Source organism: Rissa tridactyla, chromosome 1, assembly GCF_028500815.1.
Source record: "Rissa tridactyla isolate bRisTri1 chromosome 1, bRisTri1.patW.cur.20221130, whole genome shotgun sequence".
NCBI lineage: Eukaryota > Metazoa > Chordata > Aves > Charadriiformes > Laridae > Rissa > Rissa tridactyla.
Genome location: NC_071466.1, coordinates 217,652,528 through 217,676,431, shown reverse-complemented (window position 1 = coordinate 217,676,431; position 23,904 = coordinate 217,652,528). Strand labels below are relative to the sequence as shown.

Here is a 23,904-nt window from a genome sequence, read left to right as displayed (position 1 = left end):
CCCACCGACCAATCAGAGGGCGCGAAGCGACCCGGCGCTGCCCAATGGCGCAGCACTTCCGGGTTCAGCCGAACCCCGGGCGGGGATAACGCTGTTGGGGCCGAGAAAAACGTTCCCGGAGTTTGTTCACCGGCAACGCGCTCTGCGCTGGGAGTGACGTCACGCCGGCGCGTACTGCCCCGCGTGACGTCACGCAGCCCCAGCAGAGCGCGGGTGGGTTCTAACGGCACGGGCTGAGGGGAGGGGAACGTGGCGGGTCTCCAGCCTGAGGGAGAGGCCGGTTCCTGAGGGAAAAGGAAGTTTCTGGGTTTCCTGAGGGAGCAGCCGGTTTCTGATTTTGCTGAGGGAAAAGGGAGTTTCAGGGTTTGCTGGGGGAGAAGCCGATTCCTGGTTGTCCTGAGGGAAAAGGGAATTTCTGGGTTTCCTGAGGGACAAGCCGGTTCCTGGTTGTCCTGAGGGAAAAGCCAGTTTCTGGTTTTCCCGAGGGAGAAGACGGTTTCTGCATTTCCTCAGGGAAAAGGGAATTTCTAGGTTTCCCGAGGGAGAAAGAAGTTACTAATTTTCCAGAGGAAAAAGGAAAGCTCAAGTTTTCCTGAGGGAAAGGGAAGTATCTGGATTTCCTGAGGGAGCAACTTGTTTCTGGCTTTCCTGAGATAAAAAGGAATTTTCTAGTTTTCCAAAGGGGAAAGGGCAATTTATGTTTTTCTAGAGGGAGGGGCTGGTTTCTAGTTTTTCTGAGGAAAAATGAAATTTCTGTTTTTCCTGAGGGAGAGACAGGTTCCTGGTTTTCCCGATGGAACAGGAAAATTCTGTTTTTCCTGAGGGAGTGGCTAGTTCCTTGTTTTCCCAAGGGAAAATGAAGTTTCTGGTTTTCCTAGAGGGAAAGGGAATTTCTGATTTTCCTGAAGGAGGGGCTGTTTCCTGACCATTCTGAGGGGAAAAGGAAATTACTGGTTTTCTGGAGGAAGAGGCCTGTTCCTGGTTTTCCTGAGTGAAAAGGAATTGTCTATTTTTCCTGAGGAGAAACAGAGTTTCTGGTTTTCATGAGGGAAAGGGAATTTCTGGATTTGCTGAGAGTCTGATTTCTGTTGTGTTTTTTTTTCTGAGGAAAAGGGAATTTCTGGTTTTCTAGAGAGAGATTTGAGTTTCTGGTTTTCCTGATGGATAAATGAAATTTCTGGTTTTCCTAAGGGAGAGGCCCCTTCCTAGTTTTCCTAAGAGAAAAGAACTCATTTTTCCTTCAGAAATTTCATTTTTTTCGGGGGCACAAGTCAGTTTCTGCTTGTCCTGCGGGAAAAGGAAATTTCCTTTTTTCCAGTGGGAAAACGAAATTTCTGGTTTTCCTGAGGGAGCTGCTGTCTTCTGTTTTTCCTAAAGGACAAGGAAATTTATGGCTTTTCTGCGGGGAAAGAGAATTTCTCTTTTTCCTGAAGGAGAGGCCAGTTTCTGGTATTCCTGAGGGAAAAGGAGATTTCTGGTATTCCTGAGGGAGAGCCTAGTTTCTGGTTTCGCAAAGGGGAAAAAGACATTTCTGTTTTTCTGGAGGGGAGAGGACAGTTCCTGGTTTTCCTGAGGTTGAAAGGTAATTTCTGGTTTTTCTGACCCAGGGAGCAGACATTGTATTTGTGCAGTTTGAAACCGTAATCCGGATTTTTGACTCTTTCTTGCAGATCTCTAGCCATGGCGGAGGCGGAGAGGTGGCGGCCGCTCCTCCGGCTGGTGCAGGAGGGACGGCTGGATGTCCTCCGGGATGAGCTGCGGCCAGACAACGCGCTGGGCCCAGCGGTGCAGAGCTGGCGCTACGGACGCTTGGGAGATACGCTGCTGCACCACGCTGCCCGATACGGGCACCGGGACGTCCTCGCCTACTTGATAGAGGCGCTGGGGATGGACTTTGAGGTGTTTAATAGCGACTACAAAAGACCCCTCCACGAAGCGGCCTCCATGGGCCATGGGGAGTGTGTCTCCTACCTCCTGGAGAGAGGCGCGAGCGTAGACTGCTTGAAAAAGGCAGACTGGTAGGTCACTGGCTGGCTTTGCCGTGGGTCAGAGCGATATCTGAAAGAGGTTTGGATGCAGAAGGTGGGAATGCGACTGCAGGAGCCATCATTTAGAATCATGGAATCACAACATGGTTTGGGTTGGAAGGGATCTTTCAAGATCACCTTGTTCCAATCCCCCTGCCCTGGGCAGGGACACCTCCCACCAGCCCAGGTTGCTCCAAGCCCCGTCCAACCTGGCCTTGAACCCCTCCAGGGATGGGGCAGCCACAGCTTCTCTGGGCAACCTGGCCCAGGGGCTCACCACCCTCACAGCAAAGGATTTCTTCCCAATATCTCATCCCAATCTCCCCTCTTTCAGTTTAAAACCGTTCCCCTGCCTCCTATCCACTCCCTGATCCAGAGTCCCTCCCCAGCTTTCCTGGAGCCCCTTTAGGGACAGGATGGGGCTGGAAGGTCTCCCCCTGGAGCCTTCTCTTCTCCAGGCTGAACCCCCCCAGCTCTCTCAGCCTGTCCCCACAGCAGAGGGGCTCCAGCCCTCCCAGCATCTCCGGGGCCTCCTCTGGCCCCGCTCCAACAGCTCCGTGTCTCTCCTGTGCTGAGGCCCCAGCGCTGGAGGCAGCACTGCAGGGGGGTCTCCCTGAGCGGAGCAGAGGGGCAGAATTCCCCCCTCGCCCTGCTGCCCACGCTGCTGGGGATGCAGCTCAGGCTCCGGTGGGCTTTCTATCAGCCCTATCACTGATTTTCCCACTGTTCATTGTAGAAGTTGTAAATTACTGCTTCATTTGCAGATTCAATATAAAAGCTTTCATCTGCAGCTATTCATTCTTCCCCTTCTCTCATTTGTTAGAAGTCAGTGATACTGAATCACATTTCTGTGTCCTGGTCCTTAGAAACTGAAATTAGAAGATAAAAAGTAAGTTTTACTCCTGTTGCCCCCCAGCAAACAGAACCTCTTAGGTCAGATTTGCTACTGATATAATAGCAACAGCCTCAACAATCCAAGAAACAACTGGTTTCTTCAGGGCTTTTGTTTGCCTGCCACGTGGGTAACACGTAAGCAAATGATGAGGGAATGAGAATTGGGAATAAAAAATAAAACGTAATCCACAGACAAGCAGCGGGCCTGATTAATGTCAAATTTACCTCTTGAGGAGGGAGATTTCTGTGGGCCACCTTGCAAAAGAAAGCAAAGATTCTCTCTCCCCAGCCCACAAATTAAAGCCTGGGGAGGTTGTTTTGAAGCTGAACTAACACAAATACAAAGGCAGCATCCCAGTTGTCGTAATTCAAGGCTGTGCCAGCGTCCTGCTGACATCAGGGGGAGCAGAGGGAGGCAGAAATCTCATGCGTTGCGTGCAGATGTGTGTGCAAGCCTAGTTTTCTTTGATAGGCCTGCACTATCATTCCATCCTCAGAGTAAAATCGGGGAGCTGCATGATTGCTAGCGCGTGTCCCAGCCTTTGGACAAAGCCTCATTTGCATTGAAAGCACACGTTGATCTGAGGCACTGTATAGAAATGGAGCTGCAGGAAACGCGGAGCTCCAGGCTCAGCTCTACCCCATCGTCCCCAGCAGATGCGTGTCTAATCTCTTCTTTAAAATTTCCATTGCTGGAGATTTTGTCTCCCTTCTCAGCACTCTCTTCCTGTCTTTATCTGTCCTTACAACTGGAGCATTTCTCCTAAAGTCTCAGCAAAATATCTGTCCCTGCAGTTTAGGCCCACGAGTTCTTACTCCTTGTGCAGTGGGAAGTTTTTGTGCTGCAGCTTTTCCTGAATGAAGAATGGAGGTTGTTTTTTGTTTTTTTTTTTTGTCTCCCAGCTGACGTATGTGGGTTGGTGAAGAGGAAATAAGTCCTCTCTGTGCAGGAGAAGTGTTCATCTTTTTTAGGAAAGCTCAGTGGTTTCTGTCCAATCTGTGCACGCACCCAGGATTTGATGATTGGGTGAAGTTTATAAACAGGTAAAATGTGGAATGCAGCTCCCACTTGCAGCAGTTAAATTATTGTTCTTCTATAATGCAGTAATTAAGGAAAATAAGGGTTGGTGCTGGTGAGGTCGGTGAAATTGGTCACTTAAAACCAAACACAGATGTCTGTGGGTTCACCATCTTGAGTTATCCATGCTTTGCCTTGAGAGTAAACCCTCAGCTAATGCCCCCCTTCTGATGGCTCTCAGCTCACTCCTCCAAAGGAGGCTGCAGATCCAGCAACCTCACCGGTCCTCAGTAGAGCAGGATGGGCAAGGAGACAACAGGTCACCAGGGAGGACAAATGTAAGTGGTGAATCTGCTCTGCTGCCGAGCAGGAGCTGGGGTGGTTGTCAGTCTGCAGCTTGTGGCTTAAAGGTGTGAAAACGTGGTCATTGGTGGATGCAGGGTTGAAAGCAGAGCGAGATGGGCTGTTCACCATGTTTATTTGTCAGATGTATCCACTGGCTTTGCAGGAGCACGCACACAATCCGTGCAAGGCACAGCGCGGAAACGGTGGGCTGGAGAAGATGCTGTTCCTCTGGGGAGCTTGTAAAAATGTTTTTAAATATCAAAGATTGTTCCCAGGCGTGTGAAACAGGACAAAGCTGTGAAAAGCTTCACTCTCAGGCCAGCTGCTCTGCATCAGAAATGTTCCAGAGTGGCATTTGCTGGTACGCTCGTGCTGTACTGCCAGGAGATGCGGAGTTGTCTCTGGTGTGCTGCCTGCAGAAACAGCTGCCTGTCTGGGTGACTGGCTGGGGCAAGATACACTGATGTTAACGGCTCTGTCTCAGCAGTCCCCAAAAGTCCAGACCCCATACTACCTGCGTGAAAAAGCAGTCCTGTAAAATCTCATGGGTCCATATGCAGTGCATGGTGAGCCTCAGTTAAAGCATCCAAATGCAGGTGAGATGAGAAATTTAGCCCTGAGCTTGGAGAAGGGCTTTGCCTTTAGCCGGCAAAGTTTCCTTCTACCCCAGAGTGGTTTTGTCACATCAGTTTTCCCCTCTGCCTAGCTTACCACAGCCCGCACTGAGCTACTATGGTTTATGAGACAGGCCAGCTGGTGCTACAGACAGCTTTAAATCGTGCTTCAAGCTCAGACATTAGAACAAAAGCCATCAGGCTCATACAACACTGTCTTCCTGGTTATTATATTTGCCTCATCTTTCTTTTAGGACTCCCCTAATGATGGCTTGCACCAGGCAAAACCTGGAGGTGATCAAAGCTCTCGTGGAGCATGGAGCTAACCCACTGCTGAAGAACAAGGATGGCTGGAATTGCTTCCACATTGCGAGCCGGGAGGGCCATCCCCGGGTCCTTCGGTACCTGCTGGATGTGTCCCCAGGCAGCTGGGACACGGAGAGCACGATAAAGAGAACGCCTCTGCACACAGCAGGTAAAAGAGCATCCCATTGCCACTGGTCGGGTTGGAAGAGAAGAGTGGGCTGTGGCGGCAGCAGAGAACAGAAAGGGGCTGTTGTTTCAGTTCACATTTAGTTTGGAGAAGCAAAGTGTGACCTATCTTGATACAAAGACCTGGAGAAACAGTTAAGTTATTGAAATCAAAGGAAAGGGGCTAGTGGTGGGCATTAGGGGGAGCTCACCTCTCTGAACTTTGGTTCTCTGAACCTGCAGGGTTTCACCTCAGGAGAGACACTCAGCTGATTTCAGATAAATAAACAACAAGAATTAGGCTTAATATTTCTTAGTGATGTGCCAAAGACCGAGCTGGTGAGGTTGGAGGGTCCTCGGGTCCCATTTCACTGGGTTTTGCCTGTACTCAAAACATGTTTTTGTGGTGAATAAGAGTTATCGTCTCTTGGGAGTGGTGGAACGCTCGTGATCACCCACTGACTTTGGCCTCCTTGGACCAGGGTGTTCGTCTCCATCTCTGCCTCCCTGTGACAGATATGTCCAAGCTCCCACAGCTCAGAACACATCGCAGTACCCTTTTTCTTGCTGGTATATAAAGCTGCAAATTGCACTTGGAAAATCTGCAAGGCTCCAAGCATATCCTGGCATTTTAAAAGTCCTAAAAGCGGCGGAGCTGCTGAGAGACACCTTTTGGGATCTGCCTGTTGGTGGACATCCTGCTCTGGCAGGGGGGTTGGACTAGATGATCTCCAGAGGTCCCTTCCAACCCTGTGATTCTATGACTTTTACCAGTTTGGTTTATAGTCTCGTTATCAGTTTTTATAAGAGACGCGTCTCTCAAAATGATCTGGTTTTGTGTGCGTGCTTGGTGGGTTAGGTCATTATGGCAAATTTGAAGAGCCGTAGGATCTCTAGGCACAACCTGCGGAAGAAGCATCACAGGTTTTGTTATTCTCACGTTGCTCTTAAGAAGGTGGCATTGAGTGGTGAGAAATCCAGAGTACCTTTCTGCGAAGGAAAAGGATAGTCTCTACTGGGAGTACACAGGGGCTGTTGTTAGTGTTGGAGCCTGGGGTGCCCGGTTCCCCATCTCTGCCCTTTTCATTGGTTTAGAAGGACGTATAAAGGGAGTGAACTGGTTTGAGGAACGACAGACATCATCTGTAGGTACGGCAGGGAGCAGAAGGACAGAGTTAGCTGAACCGTGACCCAGAGGCAGTTTGGGTTTGTTTTCTGGCTTTATGACTTTTTAATCCTTAAGATGGGTGAGGGATTCATTTTAATTTATGGATGATGTGCAAGATGTGCCTCAGTTAAGTTCTCTAAGCCTTAATAAGTTGAATGGCCCAAAAACACATTCATGCAGAATTAAGTTTGCCTGCCGTGTCTTATTGCCCCTTACAGAGTATCGGGTCTGCTTACCCACAGACCTGTGCTGCACAGGGCAGTGGCTGACCTGAATCTGAAACGTGCCCCATCCCTGAGCGGGGTTTCCTGAGGCTCAGCAGTGTCTCCACAGGAGAAATGAGCGTGGGGAGCCACTGCTCAAACCTGCGGCTACCTAAACTCATTTCCCAAAGAATTTAATAGGGATCGACTCTCTGGAAAGACCCGAGGTATCGTGAGGAGACCCCTGCTGTGCTGTAATTAATCTGTTGGGTGTGGTGCTCCTTGGCTGTCATTCCCGTTACTTCTCCGGCCCTCAGTAACTGCCTGTCCACCGCACTGTGCTCATCAGCAGTGACAGTCCCAGCCCAAGGGCATTGGCTGTGCCTTAGTCCTTGTGCTTGACCTGGGAATGAAAAATAGGTGATGAGTTGTTTGATGTCTCAGGCTGGGCGGTGAGAAGCAGGTTGCCTGAATGAGAAATGGCTAATCCTGGTTTATTTGCGTGTTCTTCTGTCCCTGATCAATCCCAGGTCTTCTGCTGCTGTGTCTGGGCTTGCTGCCCTTCTCACAACCCTCTCCCCATGGAGAGGTGGACATTGGATTGGGATCTGGGGGCTGAGGGGCTGGAGACAGGGTCAGGAGCAGGGTGAGGACTATGCTGAGGAAAAGGGGTACTTTAGACCTTGAGCTTGAAGTCTCCTCCCTGCTTCGTAGCGCTTGGGATATTGGGGTACAGATGGCGATGGTGGGATCCAGCGCCTGGTTTCTCACTGCTTCATAGAGGTGTCTCTATCTCTGTGTTGGCTGCTGTGTTTGACTTTCACTGCGGCAAAGTCATCAACCCGTGATTTGGGTTGATTTCTGGTCATTTTACTGATCCAAGTTAGATCACACATGGGTGGAGGAGCAGCAGCTGGTGTGGGAGCAACTGGGCAGCAGGAAGGGCTGGAGCTGCTTAAACCACCTTCGTCCCCAGCATAATTTTAACCTAGGACGATGCTGGAGGCTGCTGCTCAGTGGGTGCTGGTGCCAGGCATCCCCACGCACACCAGCACGAAGCCCACTTACACAGACGCAGCTCCTGAGGCAGGGGCACGGGCGAGGGGCTGGAGATGATGCTGGAGCTGCCGAGAGAAATCATGTCAAGACGAACCGCCGTCTCAATGAGTTTACATCCCAAGGGTGTGGATATGAGCACATTAACCCGTGACCAGTCCAGCTGGCTTCCTGGCACACTTATCCCTGGGTAGATGATGGGTAATTTTCTCCCCCCTGTGCAATTTTTTTCGGGTTGATTCCTCAAGCTTTGCTGCTTCATATATCCGTAGCCTGAGGCAAGCAAGCACGGGAGATGTAATTAGAGGAAGTGGAGTGCAACAGTGGATCTGAGCACTGCAGCTTTCTTGTGTCTCTGTTGCTGTTAAAGGATGTAATTGTGTTGCTCAGGGTGTTTTTTCTTCACACAGCTTGGGTTTTGTAAAGCCTCTATTTCGAAAATCCTTTTCATAGAGTGGCTCTGCCTGTATTTACATCAGCTCAGGTGAAGGGGTGATAAACGGACAGGGAGCAGGAGCAAATGCCCAAGATCTGGGAGGATGGGAACGCCTTGTTGGGCTTTCAAAGAGCATCTATTGTGCAGCTGCGTCTGAAGGTTATTGCTGGTAACACACATTTGCCAGGGGCCCTTCTTCCGTCGCACAGAGTAAATAGCCTGATGTAGCAGCTCCGGGCTTGGTTTGATTTTTTTTTTCTTCTTTAATTTATTTCATTTGTTTTGCAAAATGACCTGCAGGGAAAAAAAAAAAAGGCAAGATTAAAGTTGTCTGCACATTGCTGTAATACAATGTGTTTTGTTTTGTTTTTTGGTTTTTTTTAAAAAAAGGAATATTTCAGTGCACGATGTTCAAATCCTCCCCCACTGTTGTTGTTTCTGCTCTGAGATGCTGTCTGGGTGACGATGCTTCATTAGGATGATGAGATGAGAGTGATGGGTAGTTTGAGTGGCTGAGGAGGGGTGGAAATGCCATCTAGCTATTCACCAGCTCCCTGCTTTGTGTTCATTTTGCTTCTCACACATTTCACTTCAGGGATTAACAAATACTTGCAAGAAAAGATCTTTGTGTCAGCTTAATTGCATGTACGGTCTCGTGCATGCACTCTGCAGTTAGAAGCAAACGGTGCCTGTATACGTGCCTTTTCCCTGGGTTATCCTGTGGGATCAGGGGAAGGGAAGGCTTGAGATCTGGAGACAATGTTTTAATTAAAAAAAATAAAATCAAAAGCTTTGAATTTAAAGACTCTTGCAACCCCTTCCTGCATCACGAGTAAGCCAAAAGGGTCAGAAACCTGATTATGTTTCACTGTAGACGGATGGTGGCATGAAAACATAAATTAACCCTGCGCTTCTCTCTCCCCGTAGCAATGCACGGCTGTTTTGACGTTGTGGAGCTGCTCCTGGAGCGGTAAGCAGGCTTCCTCCCGGCACTGCCTCTGCCTCCCTGCTCTCCCCCACCTCCTGTCCACCGCCGGGCTCACTCCAGCCGTCCGGACACAAAGGGCATTTATGCCCATTCGGGAAGCCTAGCTGCCCTGCATGCGATCCCGATGCCATCTCTGTTTCCTCCTGGTTTTTCACAGCTGGTTAGGGGCCTTTGAGACAAGGACGCTCCCTGGATGGGCTCCGATGGGCTCTGACTTCACTATGACATAAGCCCCGCTTATATAACTCGGCTCTTCTCCCGTGCTGATTCATTCCCATTCCCTCTGATGTGTACGAGCCCGTACAATAACAACAAAACAGTTTTCTGACAGCTGAGTTCTGAGTGCAGCCCTTCCAGGCTGGACTCAGCTTCCAGGCTTTATTTTCAGGCTGCAGCTCCTGAGAGACTGCTGTGAAGTGGCTTTAAATCAGCCTGTGCCCAGTCATCCTGACCCTGTTACCTTCCTAACCAGTACTGCCTGCTGCCAGAGCTGGAGCAGCCTTCCCCAGGCATCGCAGCCGCTGCCAGCCACAACTCCCGTTAGCTGACTCGTCCCAGCCTTGTTAATTCCTGTCCACGCTTGGCCCAGCATAAACGTAGCCCTGTGATTCGAGCCAGGCTTTCAATTTTAATTCAGTCTTCTCTCATTTCAATGGAGCTTTAACCTCAGCGAGACCTGTCGACTTTGATTCTGTTGTGGGCTTTGATTTTGTACATGGCGTTGTTACATGAGGATACAGTTTTCCCCTCTGCCAGTGCAAGGCCCGTGCGCACCTTACCCCTTCCAGAGATGCTCTGTGTGGGGGGCAAAGGAAATAAATATAAATAATATATGGAGCCCTGGCTTTCATGCAGCTTAGCAAGTTGCACCAGCCGAGTACCAGATTTTTGACCCAAAAAACCCCAGCAGACCGTACCCCAGGGCATAAAGCAGGTTTATGACAGGTTTACGCATGGTCTATGGACAGGCTTTATATATGCCCTTCCTGATCCCATCTGCTGATAGTCTCCTGTCCCACCAATGTAAAGCAACTGGTGCGGTAAGGATTTTAGAGTTGCCAACAACTCTGTCCTGGCTTTTGTCTTCCCTCCCAGGTGCCAGTACAAACCTGACAGCAGAGACAAATGTGGAGTCACTCCTTTTATGGATGCCATCCAGAACGGGCATGTCAACATTGCCCGGCTGCTCCTAGAGAAACATCAGGTAGGTGCCAAAAACCTCACCTCCCTCCTCCAGGACCTGACCTAGAACTGCCAGAACAAGCAATCCGCACGTTCACCGTAACCAAATTGTAAAGAAGAGAATTCACAAATTGTAAAGAAGCAAATTGCAAAGAAGGCAAATTCCCCCTGGAGACGAGCGAGATTTTGGCCAAGTAAGGCCACCAGGACTCAGCTCGTGGGGAAGATGCTGCCCAGAGAAGCTGTGGCTGCCCCATCCCTGGAGGTGTTCAAGGCCGGGTTGGACGGGGCTTTGAGCAACCTGATCTAGTGGGAGGTGTCCCTGCCCAGGGCAGGGGGGTTGGAACTGGATGGCCTTTAAAGGTCCCTTCCAACCCAAACCATTCTGTGATTCTATGATAAGATCTTGCCCTGGGGCAGGGGTATATCCCTGTATCTGGTGAAGAGGGATGGAGAGACAAGGCAGTGGCAGGAGGGGACAGGACTTGCCCAGCACCACAGGGCCAGCTGTGTCAAAGTCTGGAGCAGGTGGCCCCATCCCTGGAAGCATTCCAGGTCAGGTTGGATGGGGCTCTGAGCAACCTGATCTAGTTGAAGATGTCCCTGCTCATGGCAGGGGATCGGACTAGATGGCCTTTAAAGGTCCCTTCCAACCCAACCCATTCTATGATTCTAATACACACAAAGCCAAGACCAGACGTGCACTTGGGAGTGCTGGTGCTCAGTGTGGCAGCGCTGAGAGTGGATAACAGGGAAGGCATCTGGCTGCGCTGGCAGCAGCTCATCTCTGGCCTCCCTCTCTTGTGGCAGCTGCTGCTCCTGTGTTGTCTCCCAGTAATCTCCAATTTCCTCCAACATACAAGGCGTAACCGGGATGTCATTAGAGCCAATTGTGCGTAGTAAGAACCAGACCGCTGCATTATTTATTGACTGCAGAATTGATGTGAGATAGTTTGAGCGAACCTAATGGCTGATTCTCATGGAGGGGGGGTTGTTCCTCCCTTCTCACCTCCTTTGCCCTCATTCTCCCCCACACCAGTGCTCGTATTCCTTGGACACCGTGCTGAACTGGCGCAGCTCCCTGGCCTGGCAGAAAGCCAGCATGGCAAAACCAGTGAATCTGTTTGTGCCATGCTGGCAGGTTGAATTGGCCAGCTGAGCTGCCAGCACGGCACAGAGTGGGCCAGGGAAGCTGGTACCACACTTTTTAAGATTACAGGTTTTGGACTTAACTCATCTGTAACACCCAGCAGAGATGGTTTGATGCCCAGGTTGTGTTCGAGTGAGTAGATACTTGTTGACTTCAGGAGATGCTCATGTGGTTGTCTTCACTCATCTGGCCGTCTTCACTCATCTGGCCGTTACAGGATAAAACATTTGTGAAGTTTGCGTACGCTTTTAGTCTCACATTTCAGGCAATGAAGATGGAATAGTTGATTTAATTTCCTCGTTCTGGTGCCCTGGCTTACTGCCATGAAGCAGCACTGGAAATGCTAATGGCAGTGTTGCTACCTTCTAGGTTTTCTAAAACTATGAGTCAGGCCCACTAGACTTCAAGAGGCTGGATTATATCCTTTAGGATGAGTGCACTGTGTATTACTTCCGTTACCCTTCTGGATTTTACGTCTTTGCGGTTCATGTTTAGAGACTCACAGAAGAGATCTCATGAAGTCGTCCACCCATCTCTCTCCTTCTACCTACGTCCAAGTTCTCCACCAGCACAAAGGTTGGAGACGGGTTGTTTCTTGCTGCTTTAAAGAGTTGAAACCCATCATGTGTGCTTCAACTGAAGAGAGAAGGGGCTTGGGTCTTCTTTTTTGCACTTTTGCTTATCGCTTAAAAAGCTCAGGAGAGAGCTGGCTCTGATCTGCAAGTCACGTTGCTGCCAACTGCACTGGTCCTGCTGGTGACATCCCACGTGTTCAGTGCTGTCACCGTGGCTGTGGCAGGCAGACACGATTCTGCTCAGGCTGGTGATTGTCCTTGAAAGTTTGGCCAGGCTTTTCAATGCTTTCTCTTTCCCTCTTCCCCCATTCCAGGCCTGTCCTTCAGCCATGGACGCGCTGGGCGCTCAACCTCTGCACCGGGCAGCCGTCACGGCCCAGGATGAAGCCATTCGTTTCCTTGTCTCTGAGCTGGGTGTTGATGTCAACGAGAGAGCAACGGCCCTGCAACTCACAGCACTGCACTACGCAGCCAAGGTTTGTCCCTGTTCCCAGGCTCCCTCTACAAAGTCTCTGCCAGTGTGTGTGCTGTTTTAGATGTTTGCCACTGATGGAGGATTTACATTCCTAGCTCATCCTCTGTCACTGTCTGTCTGCTCCTGAGCACTCCCATACCCTGTTTAACGGGTTTTAGTCCCTCATTAGGCGTGTCCAGCTGTCTGCAGAGTGGTGGTGGGTACAAGTTGATATGTTGACCACCCTCCCGCCCACGCCGCTGACTGCGCTGCAGGTTAGTAAACCCTCCTGCCTGGCGCGTGGCTGAGTGGGATCATGCAGGAGCAATGGTGAGTGGCAACAGGGCACAGCTCCTTTGCCATGCACCCAGTTGGCCATGCTCTGGCTAGGGCTTAACCCGCACCTCTGATGAGTGTTACTCTTCCAGTCCACTGCCTTTGGACCAAAGTGCAATACCTGAAGGGAGTCCACCTTGCTAGTTATTGGGACCTGTCGGTACCAACAGTTTGTGAGCTGTGGCAGTTCTTCACCAGCATCTTCTCACTCACCTGGCAGAGGAGACACGGATGAAATGCTGCTCAGATTTCTTTCTCTGTCTTTCTTCAGCTCTGCAGGTTTGGATCCCAGCGGGTCAGTAGTCAGTCTCCATGCCAGCAGCTTGCTGGACAGAGGATGGCTGATGCGCTGGGAAACAGCAACTGTTTGTCCCAGTAGGCTGCATTCTGGCCTGCCCACGGCCAGACATGAGAAAGGAGAGGTGGAAAGGCGGAGGGAGCTCCCGGGCGCTTATCTTTGTCCTTCGCGTACGAGCTGTTTTGAATTCCAGGCAGTGAGAGTCGCTTGAGCTTTCTTCTCCTCCCATCTCACGCCTGTGGGGGAAGCGGGGCCTGGTGGGCTCTGGGTCCTGCAACGCTCCCTGGGAGCGCAGACCAGATCCCAACAGCCTCACCGCTGACCAGGATCCCTCCTGGGACCCCGCTGCCTCCCTTCTGCTTGGTGCTGTCGCACCACGCTGTGCAACATGCTGGCAGCTGGCAGCAAGGGAAGGTCCCTGCTCAGATCCCTGCACATTAAACCTCATGAGCTTTAACACGCAGCACTCAGAGCCTGGTGTAGACTTGTAGTGGGAACGGAGCAGCATCCCAGCGCCCTGCTCCTATAAAAGCATCAATGACACTTATTGGGAGTGCTGGCAACAGTATTCTCCTCCAGCAGGACCCAGCCGTGGCATTTGCTGGCTCCCACAAAGGAGGCCTTTCTCCCAGCTTCCCTTCCTCATGCTCTGAGAAACCATGTTGAAAGCCCTTTTGGTTGCCAAGGGTACGTTTAACAGCAAGGCTATTGGGGAATATAATGTGCCTTGGAGAAGATCCCAGCTCTGTCTTGGCGAGAGGCTGATTGGGGAGCAATTTGATGGGTTTCTCTTCCTTCCCGAGGCTCAGTGTCACTTTATATTTACAGCATCATTTGTTTGGCTGGTGGGTTTTTTTCTTCTTTTCTTATTACTTTGCATTTATAAATACATGGAAATCAAATTACGTTTTCAACCCAATTTGCTGCCAAGGCTGTGGCAGCTAAAGCAGTTCCTGGCTTGCTGTCTTTGCCACTGAGAGGGGGTGTGGATGTGGCAGGGAAATGGGAGGCTTGAGCAGGGGGAAAGATGCTACTGAGTGGCACCATAATGGGGGAAAAGAGTGGGTGGTGGGGATAAAAATAAGGGCCTTCCATTCTCATGCCACACGACAAAGCCTAATTTGTTGCCTTGAAGAAGTGATTACAAAATCAGGCGTGTTATTTAGGGAGAGAGGATTTATTTATGGCGAAGCTTGTGCAGAGAGGAGAGCTGTGGGGGCTGTATTGCATTTTCCCCTGCAGCGTTTAATGTTGGCTATCGGCACAGGAAAGACAGAGGACACTGTGGGTTGTGGCGGTGTTTTACGCAAGGCGTTCTGCATCGCAGGGCATTACAAATACGAGAGTAATCCTTTAGGAAATGCTGGTGCCTGAGGGTACCGCAGGCAGATGCGCAACAGTCCACATCAGCAACAGGTTCTGCTCTCTGGGCTGAAACACACCTCAGTACGAGCAACTCTAAATCCCTGTGGTACTGAAAGTGGATTAACAGGGTAGGAAAACACACGGCTTTTTGCTGACATTTAGTCCTTTTAACAAACAGCTAACTGCCAGTTATGAAAGGTGAGGCAGGGATCCTACAGCTGTGTGGTCAGCTGAAGTTAAAAGCGATATAATTGAGTTACTTGATTGGAGGCAAGGACCAGAGAGGCAAAGGCAAGGTTGGTTGACAAATTAGGGCGCTAATTTGCTATTAAGAAACTTCTTTAGGTTGTGTCACCCAGTTGTCAGAGGTCGTTTGTGCGTTAACTCCTCTGCAGCCACTGGCAAAGGCAAAGCCGTGTTGGGAGACAGTCCTCCAAATTCCTCACATCTCAGCGGTGCAAGCTGGATCTGTTGACCACTATAAGGAAGATTGCGTGGGATCTACAGTTGTCTAAAAGAAGAGAAGATGGGGTGACAAGTGGTGTCCCTCAGGGATCTGTACTGGGACTGGTGGTGTTCAACATCTTCATCAATGACATAGACAGTGGGATCAAGTGCACCTTCAGCAAGTTTGCCGACGACACCAAGCTGAGTGGTGCCATCGATGTGCCAGAGGGACGGGATGTCATCCAGAGGGACCTGGACAAGCTAGAGAAGTGGGCCCGAGCAAACCTTATGAAGTTCAACAAGGCCAAGTGCAAGGTCCTACGCTTGGGCCGGGACAACCTTTGTTATCAATACAGGCTGGGGGATGATGTGATAAAGAGCAGCCCTGCGGAAAAGGACTTGGGGGTACTGGTGGATGAAAAGCTGGACATGAGCCAACAATGTGCGCTTGCAGCCCAGAAGGCCAGTTGCATCCTGGGCTGCATCAAAAGAGCCGTGGCCAGCAGATCCAGAGAGGTGATTCTCCCCCTCCACTCTGCTCTCATGAGACCCCACCTGGAGTACTGTGTCCAGCTCTGGAACCCTCAGCACAAGAAGGACATGGACCTGTTGGAGCCGGTCCAGAGGAGGCCACGAAGATGATCTGAGGGCTGGAGCACCTCTCCTATGAAGACAGGCTGAGAGAGTTGGGGATGTTCGGCCAGGAGAAGAGAAGGCTCCAGGGAGACCTTAGAGAGGCCTTCCAGTACCTGAAGGGGGCCTACAGGAAAGCTGGGGAGGGGCTGTTTGCGAGGGCATGTAGTGATAGGACGAGGGGCAATGGCTTTAAACTAGAGCAGGGCAGGGTTAGATTGGACATTAGGAAGAAGTTCTTTCCAATGAGGGTGGTGAGACACTGGCCCAGGTTGCCCAGAGAGGTGGTGGAGCCCCATCCCTGGAGACATTCAAGGCCAGGCTTGATGAGGCTCTGAGCAACCTGATCGAGTTGAAGATGTCCCTGCTTACTGCAGGGGGGGTTGGACTAGATGACCTTTAAAGGTGCCTTCCAACCCAACACAGTCTATGATGATAAGAGAAGGCTCTGGGGAGACCTTATAGTGGCCTTCCAGTACCTGAAGGGGGCCTACAGGAAAGCTGGGGAGGGACTCTGGATCCAGGGAGGGGAGTGATAGGATGAGGTGGACAGGTTTTAAACTGAAAGAGGGGAGATTTAGATGAGATATTAGGAAGGAATTCTTTGTTGTGAGGATGGTGAGCCCCTGGGCCAGGTTGCCCAGAGAAGCTGTGGCTGCCCCATCCCTGGAGGGGTTCAAGGCCAGGTTGGACAGGGCTTGGAGCAACCTGGGCTGGTGGGAGGTGTCCTTGCCCAGGGCAAGGGGGGGTATGAACTGGATGATCTTTAAAGTCCCTTCCAACTCTAACCATTCTGTGATTCCAAAAGCAGATTCACCTGCCTGGATCTGGACTGGGTTGTGTGTCTGTCACACTTGCCCCGCCGAGGCACCGCTCTCAGTCTTTGGCTCTACCACCACCCCCAGAGACAGCACTGCTCTGCAGTGTGATTTGAAGCCCTATTGGTCTTAATTGAACACTTCTGATTTTAAAATATTGTGTTAAATGTTCGCAGAGAGAGTTATGCTCCTGGGATGCCTGTTGCTGCCTTTTTGCCCTCTGGGTCGAAATTGGTGCCAGGGACATGCAGAGCATGCAGCCGCGCTGACCGAGGGCCAAGCTCCGACTCCTCTCTCATGGGCTGCCAGCGGGAAAGCTGGAGAAGTTGCCCGGTGGCATCTCTCTGGCCAGTTCCCATGGGGTAACGGCAGCATGTCTGCAGTGCCTGGGCAATCCCTGGCTAATGGACCCGATCTGCACTGCCACAGGCAGCCGACCCCAATTTCCAGCCGCCGTAAGGTCCTCTGGAACCTGAAGTAGCTTCTGGTAGCCCCAGATTTGAACGTGACAGAGTGGATCTGCGTCTGTGCCTTTCCAGGTGCCATATGCAGTTAGGGACAGATCCCTTGCGGCCTCCTTTCTTTTCAGGCCTATGTTATTTCTGCTAGATGCAAAGGTGAGAAATTGTGCAGAGCTGATACTGAATCCCACATGCCTGTGCTCACTGCTGCAGGAAGGACACGTGCATACCATCCAGACGCTACTGTCCCTTGGTGCTGATGTCCATGCAAAGGATGGGAAAAGCCGTTCCGGTAAGGCTGCCGAGCTATTTGTTCACCCTCTGTATGACAGTGAAAGTGCGTTTCAGTAACAGGAGCCCAACCTCCAAAGCAGCCCGTGCTGCATCTGCTCAGCGGAGCGTGCAAGGGGATGCCAGATGCGCACATGCAAATGGCTCTTGGAGCAACGCGATGTGTGGGGGGGTTTTTTGCAGCTTTGATTCTCTAGCGCTCTTCCTGCTGGACTTTCTGATGTCTAATGGCGTGGTTGAGCCTGCACTGGGGCCTTTCCCTCAGGGGAAGAACAGACATGCTAATTGGTGTTTCTCTTTTACCCAGCTGCTTATTTTGCATGAAGCTTTCAGGAGCTTAGTGTCTTTGATGCTGTTGCCTCACCGTTAAATTTGCTTGAAATTAGCCAGTTCGAAATGGTTAGGGTGGGCAGACAAATACAACGATTGCACAAGCTCCTAAGCCTCAATTCCTTAGCAAACTGCCTAAGAACGGCTTATGAGCAAATAACAGAGAGCCTGAACGTAAATATAGTTGCTATAGTAATGCCAGTGAGTTGGCATTCCCAGCGTGAGAGTATGAGGCATCTCTTGCATCAGCATCCCTCTCTCAAAACACAGTATATAAAAATGATTTCACCCATTGCCAAAATTGGCAGCTTACCCAGTCTTCAGGTTTGCTTAATAACACGCTTCAGCAGTGAGCGTGAACAGTCTTGTGTCTCTCTCGATCTCTCCCTCCACCCCCTCAGTGAGTAAATTCGAGCTCTGCTGAGCTCATCCAACCTTGGGATGTTTGTGCTGGCTCCTCGTGCCCGTCGGCTGCCCAGTTCCCCGGCACCTTTGCTATGTTACTATCAGTGTGTCCTGGGGCACTTCTCACGCAGGCTTCACTCCTCCAAAGTGTCCTGCATGGATTGTCCATGGGGGTCGGGATACATGGTCAACATCAGCCTGCAGCAGGAGCTAACAAACCTCAGCATAAAAGATCCTGTGCAGGATTAGGCCAGGAGATCAAGGCTGGCTCACCCTGCTACCCAAGCCAAGCGCAACAGGGCTGCCTAACTGTGCTGGAACCACGCTGGATGCGTGTGCCGGCTGTCAGAGGGGTCTGCGGGACGAGCTGGGGCTTGGGCTGGAGTATTTCAGCCTCCTGCTGTGGGATGCCCTTTGCTGCGTGCAGTGCGTGGAGACCTTTCTGATTTACTCCCGGACTGTAGAGCGAGCTGGCAGGGAGCCCCAGCACGTAAAGGACCCCCATCACATCCAGGGTAGTTTCGAGCCCCTCTCTTGCATGTCACTACGAAATCCACCTCAAACACAGAGCAGTAAGAAGCTCGGAGGCCTTTTGCTCTGCCTGCTGTCCCACAGCCTCCCCCTCCTGCCGTGGGCACCCTCTGCCCATAACTCAGCCAAAATGAACCAAGTTGGCTTAAATACTCCCAATATGTGTACAAACCTGGTTAGCTTTGACTCAGCCAGGTTAGTACCAGTTGATGGATTGGAGGGACCGACTGGGCCATCTCAGCTCCTGTCTTGATGTCTTGTCTCCCCCGCAGCCCTGCACGCGGCGTGCGCTGGGCAGCAGGCGGACGCCGCACGGATCCTGCTCCACGCCGGGCTGCAGGACGTCCCGGATGGCACGGGCACGCTGGCACAGGAGCTCGCGAGGAAGCCAGATGTTATCCAGGTTTTCCAGGAAACAAATGTCAGCACGTGAGACGAAATGGGAAAAAGAGAAACCTGTTTCATTGCAGCGTGGTATGTTTGTTATCACTCAACTATTCAGATTTAGGCAAGCACCTGTTCAAAATGATGGTATTTTTGCCCAAGGATTTTTGCAGATAAACCAAGCTTGACACTTGGGAAATATATTTAGGAGAAAACGTATTTTAAATAAGATTATCTCAAAAAGATAATAGACACGAAAAGCATGTTTTAAATAGGATTGTCTCAAAAAGATAATGGATGTGATGGGTCTGGGCTGTCACACTCCGGTGCTGACCCCATCGTTGTAAATTTATGCCTGCTCTTCTTTCACTTCCAAATTTCAGGTCTGAACTTCACCTCTTCTTGTGCAGCACCCAGCATGTCCAAACAGCTGAGACCGCAGCTCCCTGAAGTATAACCGTCCAAGGAAGGTGCCCCATGGACTACTGCGAGATGACTTCTGGGGACCTACGTGGCTTGAACTGACTGGAGCCTGCTTAGCTCCTACTGGGACGTTTCCATACAGTGCCATCCTGAAGGAGAAGATGCACCTGGACCGTTGATTTTTACAGCCCTTAATAGACCTGCTCTCCATGAATCTCTTAAATTGCTTTAAGTGGCCACCTCTTTTGGTAACCCCTGAGAGAGGCCAAGCGCGGTGACTCTTCCTTCATCAGACTTGAGCTGCAGAAGAGAAGTGCAGGGAGACTTCAAGCTGCATCAACCTCTTACGTCCTTTCTGTGGTCCGAGCCTGATCCCAAAGTCTACTGAAATCAATACAAAGACCTCAACCTTGCGATGACATCAAGGGTCTTTGGATCAGACTGAAAAAGAGGTATTTGTTATTCCAGACAGTCTTGCTTGGCATTTCTCACCACGAATGAACTTTAAAAAAAAATCCTGCTCTTTGAAGTGTGCAGAGAAATGGCTTAATATTTAATGTAGCCAGTAAGTCCCTAACAGCCTGGAATACACATAGAGGTAAGAACTACTGTAGCTGTTTGGTTTGTTTGTATGCATCTGGAATTATAAATTTGGTTTTCTATGGCACGTCCCTGTCTATACGTAATGTCAAGGCATAAAAAACAACAGGATTCCGCGGTTTTGGCGAGAGCAGGTGATAAAAATGAGACAGGCCTTTAACTGAGTGAGCGAAGTAGGTTGTGCTTTGCCCAAGCCGTGGTGCTCACGTCACGGTCTGATGCACAACCCACGTGCTGCCGGGTGGGTTTAAGATGATGCTGAGTTCTGTTTGGGTGAGAAACTCCCACCCCTGTGGTCCCTGGGACAGAATTTGCTGTGACGATCCTAAGCCAGAGCGACAACAGTGCCACGCTCCTCTCGAGTTAAACAGCCTTTACAGCAGGGTTAGGGCTGGCTCGCGTTGCACGAGGAGAGGCAGCTCGCTCGCAAAAATAATTTGGGGGGCTGCGAGAAGAGGCTTTAAGCTTGTGAGAGGGGGAGAAGCGGGACTCGGTAGCATCTTAAGACTCTTGCAAACGTGCCTGCAAAGACCTGCTTCTTGCCAGTCTTCCCCTCCCTTGTTTCTCCATCTGTGAAGGCAATTATTCTCCACCAGGAAGGGAAAATGAATTAGTGCTGGAAGGCGCTGACAGTGCAGGGTGATGGGAGCTGCATCAGCCCTTGGGCAGGCGAGGAACTGGCTTTATTCCTCTAAAGATCCCGAATCCTTTCATAAATGTGGGCCTGGCCTCCATACAGCAAACAGCAATTCTACAACCCGGTAAATGCAAGAAGCTCCTTTATTCCCACTTTTCATGATTTTAGCAAAGCATGAAATAGCTGTTTCCTCCTAATATCCCTGCTAACGAGCTCAGATTGCTCGTGAGTCAAAGCTTTTTAGGAGAAAGCAAGTGAGAGCGTTTTCAAATGTCTGTCTCCAGCTCTCCTGGCCATGGCAAACACCTTGAAAATGTAAAAGGGAATGTGCATTATTATTTTTAAGGTGGTTTATGATTTCCAAAGGCTTCTGGACAGTAGCAGAGGGCCCATGCGCCTGGGACGGGAAGCACAGGCATTGTGCTCCTGTCCAAAAGCGAGACGTAATGGCACATCTCCAGCACTGTCTTTTATTTACCCTTCTTTTAAATCTGCCCTTCAGGCAATAAAACGATGCACAGAAACAAACTGGCTGTTGTTATCGCAGATGATCAGGTACAAAAGGACGTCGGAAAAGGAACGTGGATTCAGCTGTATGCCTGCAAAATTAGCCTGGGGATGAGCCCTTGATGTCTTTCTTGCTGTTTTTGCTGTTGCTTACTTGCCGCAAGGTAGGAGCCAGGGGTCGGGACACCTTTGTGTCCACGGGAGCATGCTGCAAACTGCTGGGAAGAGCTCGGCAGCGCTAGACTGCGTGTGTGCGAACCCCCGTCGCGTTCCCGGCAGACGTCTCATGTGGAGAGCTGATGCGGACACCTGGTCCCCTGGGGAGGAAGCCCAGGAGCCGGGCTCCGTACCACACAGCGCTGAAGGCAGCTTGGAGCGGAGCCTGGCAGCTGGCGCACAGCTTTGGCGCTGTGCTGTTATGCCACCTCTTCCACCCACCACTTCTTCCACCCTCGGCATCGGTGCTTGCCGGGGGCCCTGCAAACACTCCTGGTCCTGCAGCCACGGAGAAGAAGACCCAGTGCCTTCATCTCGTAGGATGTGGCTGAGATAAAGTCAGGGTAAGTAGAAGTGTCTGGATAGGTAGGAAATAATGTTGTAACGCTGTCGGAGCTTGTTGGGAGACCTTACAGGAAGGGAGGGTGTTTTGGTTATAAATAAAATTGGTTTTGCTCTGGCGGTTACAGCATCACACCCACAGCAAACACACAAGCACCAAGACACACGTGCCTGGGTAGTCTAGCCAGGTTTCCTTGCGATGGTGCTGAGGATGAGGGACTGCAGCTGTTGCATCCTTATCACATCTCACGGGCTTTTCTTAGGTTGGTGACCGTGAATCAGTTTTGGATGTGCCCTTTTGTACCTCTTGGGTTGGCGATTTTCACTCCACCCTGTCCCCATCCTGTGAGTGATGAGGATTCACTCTTTGGCTGTTGTCTCTTGGCCCTGGTGTCCCAACTAGCTGCTGGTAGGCACGAGTCAAGATCTTGAGGACCTGCTCACCATGGTGCATCACCACCAGCTGTTTCGCTGTCTCTTCTCCTGCCTTCTGCTGCTTCCACAGCCAGACCTTCCTGCTCATCCTCCATCCAGGCCAGTCTCAATATTCCTACTGTGAGTACATCCGTATGGATGTTGCTCCAGTCCTCCAGCCAACAAGGCTGTCTGTCCCATCCCAAGCTGCGTGTGCGTTGCTGACTTGTCCGATGGAGATTTGTGGTGGTGACTCATGCAGATCACCAGTTGTCCGATGCTCATGGATGTTGGAGAGGAGGTAGAAAACCTGTACCTGCCGCTTGGGCACCGGAAACAAGCGTCCCTGAAGGGCCCAATGCTGCCACCCGCTCACGGGTGTTTCTGTGCACACCTGGTGCAGATTTGTCCCGGTTCCTGGATAGATAATGTCACCACCTTGCTGCCTGGCTTGCTGCTGGCATTGCTCGCTCCCTGTGTGCTCTCCCACCACTCTGCACCACTGAGCCTTCACCAACACCCTGTAAATGAAGATTTTAATTATATTTTTTCTTACCTGAAAGAATAGTTCCTGTGAACGAACTTGGTGCAAGATGCAGAGCCCAGCTGTGCCCAGGTGAAGCAGGAAACATACAGTCCATTGATGAGCAGCGTTCACCCGCGGCACCTCGGGGCTGGCAGGTCTCATCCCCCCCAGGGGCTCTGCAGCCGCGTTCATCTCTCCAGCTCCTCCAAATATTAAAGCAGTTTGAAAGGATCCGCTCTGCTCTCCGTCTGAACCACCATGGCAGGCTTTTATAGAATCATAGAGTGGTCAGAGGTGGAAAGGACCTTAAAGATCATCCAGTCCCACCCTCTGCCTGGGCAGGGACACCTCCCACCAGCCCAGGTTGCTCCAAGCCCTGTCCAACCTGGCCTTGAACCCCTTCAGGGATGGGGCAGCCACAGCTTCTCTGGGCAACCTGGCCCAGGGGCTCACCACCCTCACAGCCAAGAATTTCTTCCTTAGATATAATGTAAATCTCCCCTCTTTCAGTGTAAAACCCTTCCCCCTCGTCCCAGGGCTCCCCTTCCTGATCCAGAGTCCCGCCCCAGCTTTCCTGGAGCCCCTTTAGGGACTGGAAGGGGCTGGAAGGTCTCCCCGGCGCCTTCTCGTCTCCAGGCTGAACCCCCCCAGCTCTCTCAGCCTGTCCCCACAGCAGAGGGGCTCCAGCCCTCCCAGCATCTCCGGGGCCTCCTCTGGCCCCGCTCCAACAGCTCCGTGTCTCTCCTGTGCTGAGGCCCCAGCGCTGGAGGCAGCACTGCAGGGGGGTCTCCCCGAGCGGAGCAGAGGGGCAGAATCCCCCCCTCGCCCTGCTGCCCACGCTGCTGGGGATGCAGCCCAGGCTGCGGGGGGTTTCTGGGCTGCCAGCGCTCGTTGCCGGCTCGTGTTGAGCTTTTCACCCACCAACACCCCCAAGTCCTTCTCCTCAGGGCTGCTCTCCAGCCATTCTCCACCCAGCCTGGATTTTAGCCGTGTGATGGAGCTTTGCCCGGTTCTCCATCAGCCCCGCCATGTTGCCCTCCACGTTGCGTGTCCTGGTAGATATGGGGGATGCAGCCGTATGATCAAATTAAGATGTCTTAAGCCCTGCGGGTGTCTAATCCACGCTGGTGGCCCTGAGCCGTGTAAGCAGCTTTGCCGCTGCCTACGTGCTCCCTCCCCGGCTCGCTCCTCTTCCGCGGGATGCAGATCCACGGGGCGTTAGAACCAGCCGGGAAATTCCTGCCTCGCTTCAAGGAAGCGGTGGGTGGCAGAGACTGGGTAGCGACGAGGATTAAAAAAAGCACTCTTAAATCCATAAAAAAGAAAAAAGTTCAAATCTTCTCGAGAACGCGCCGGCTC

General features: G+C 51.4%; 2 protein-coding genes across 8 annotated transcripts in view; one reads left to right on the top strand and one right to left on the bottom strand.

Moving 5' to 3' along the window:
* Nucleotides 1-136, bottom strand: part of FBH1 (F-box DNA helicase 1) — a 33,896-nt gene extending 33,760 nt beyond the window's left edge. Inside the window, exon 1 of the mRNA XM_054188159.1 lies at nucleotides 10-136. The gene's annotated coding sequence lies outside the window, so the exon portion shown is untranslated. The remainder of the gene's footprint in view (nucleotides 1-9) is intronic.
* Nucleotides 69-19,832, top strand: ANKRD16 (ankyrin repeat domain 16). 7 transcript variants are annotated; one of them, XM_054188456.1, is made up of 9 exons: nucleotides 69-213; nucleotides 1,671-2,018; nucleotides 5,153-5,373; nucleotides 9,160-9,202; nucleotides 10,316-10,424; nucleotides 12,442-12,603; nucleotides 17,153-17,231; nucleotides 18,769-18,970; nucleotides 19,264-19,832. In XM_054188456.1, exons 2-8 carry the CDS (start codon nucleotides 1,681-1,683, stop codon nucleotides 18,927-18,929), a joined length of 1,113 nt encoding a protein of 370 aa, XP_054044431.1. In that variant the 5' UTR covers nucleotides 69-213; nucleotides 1,671-1,680; the 3' UTR covers nucleotides 18,930-18,970; nucleotides 19,264-19,832. The 7 variants fall into 7 exon arrangements, 6 of the variants coding, with proteins under 6 accessions (XP_054044431.1, XP_054044604.1, XP_054044515.1 ...); XM_054188629.1 differs by having other exon boundaries at nucleotides 1,378-2,018; XM_054188540.1 differs by having other exon boundaries at nucleotides 69-1,582.
* The last annotated feature ends 4,072 nt before the right edge of the window (nucleotides 19,833-23,904 follow it).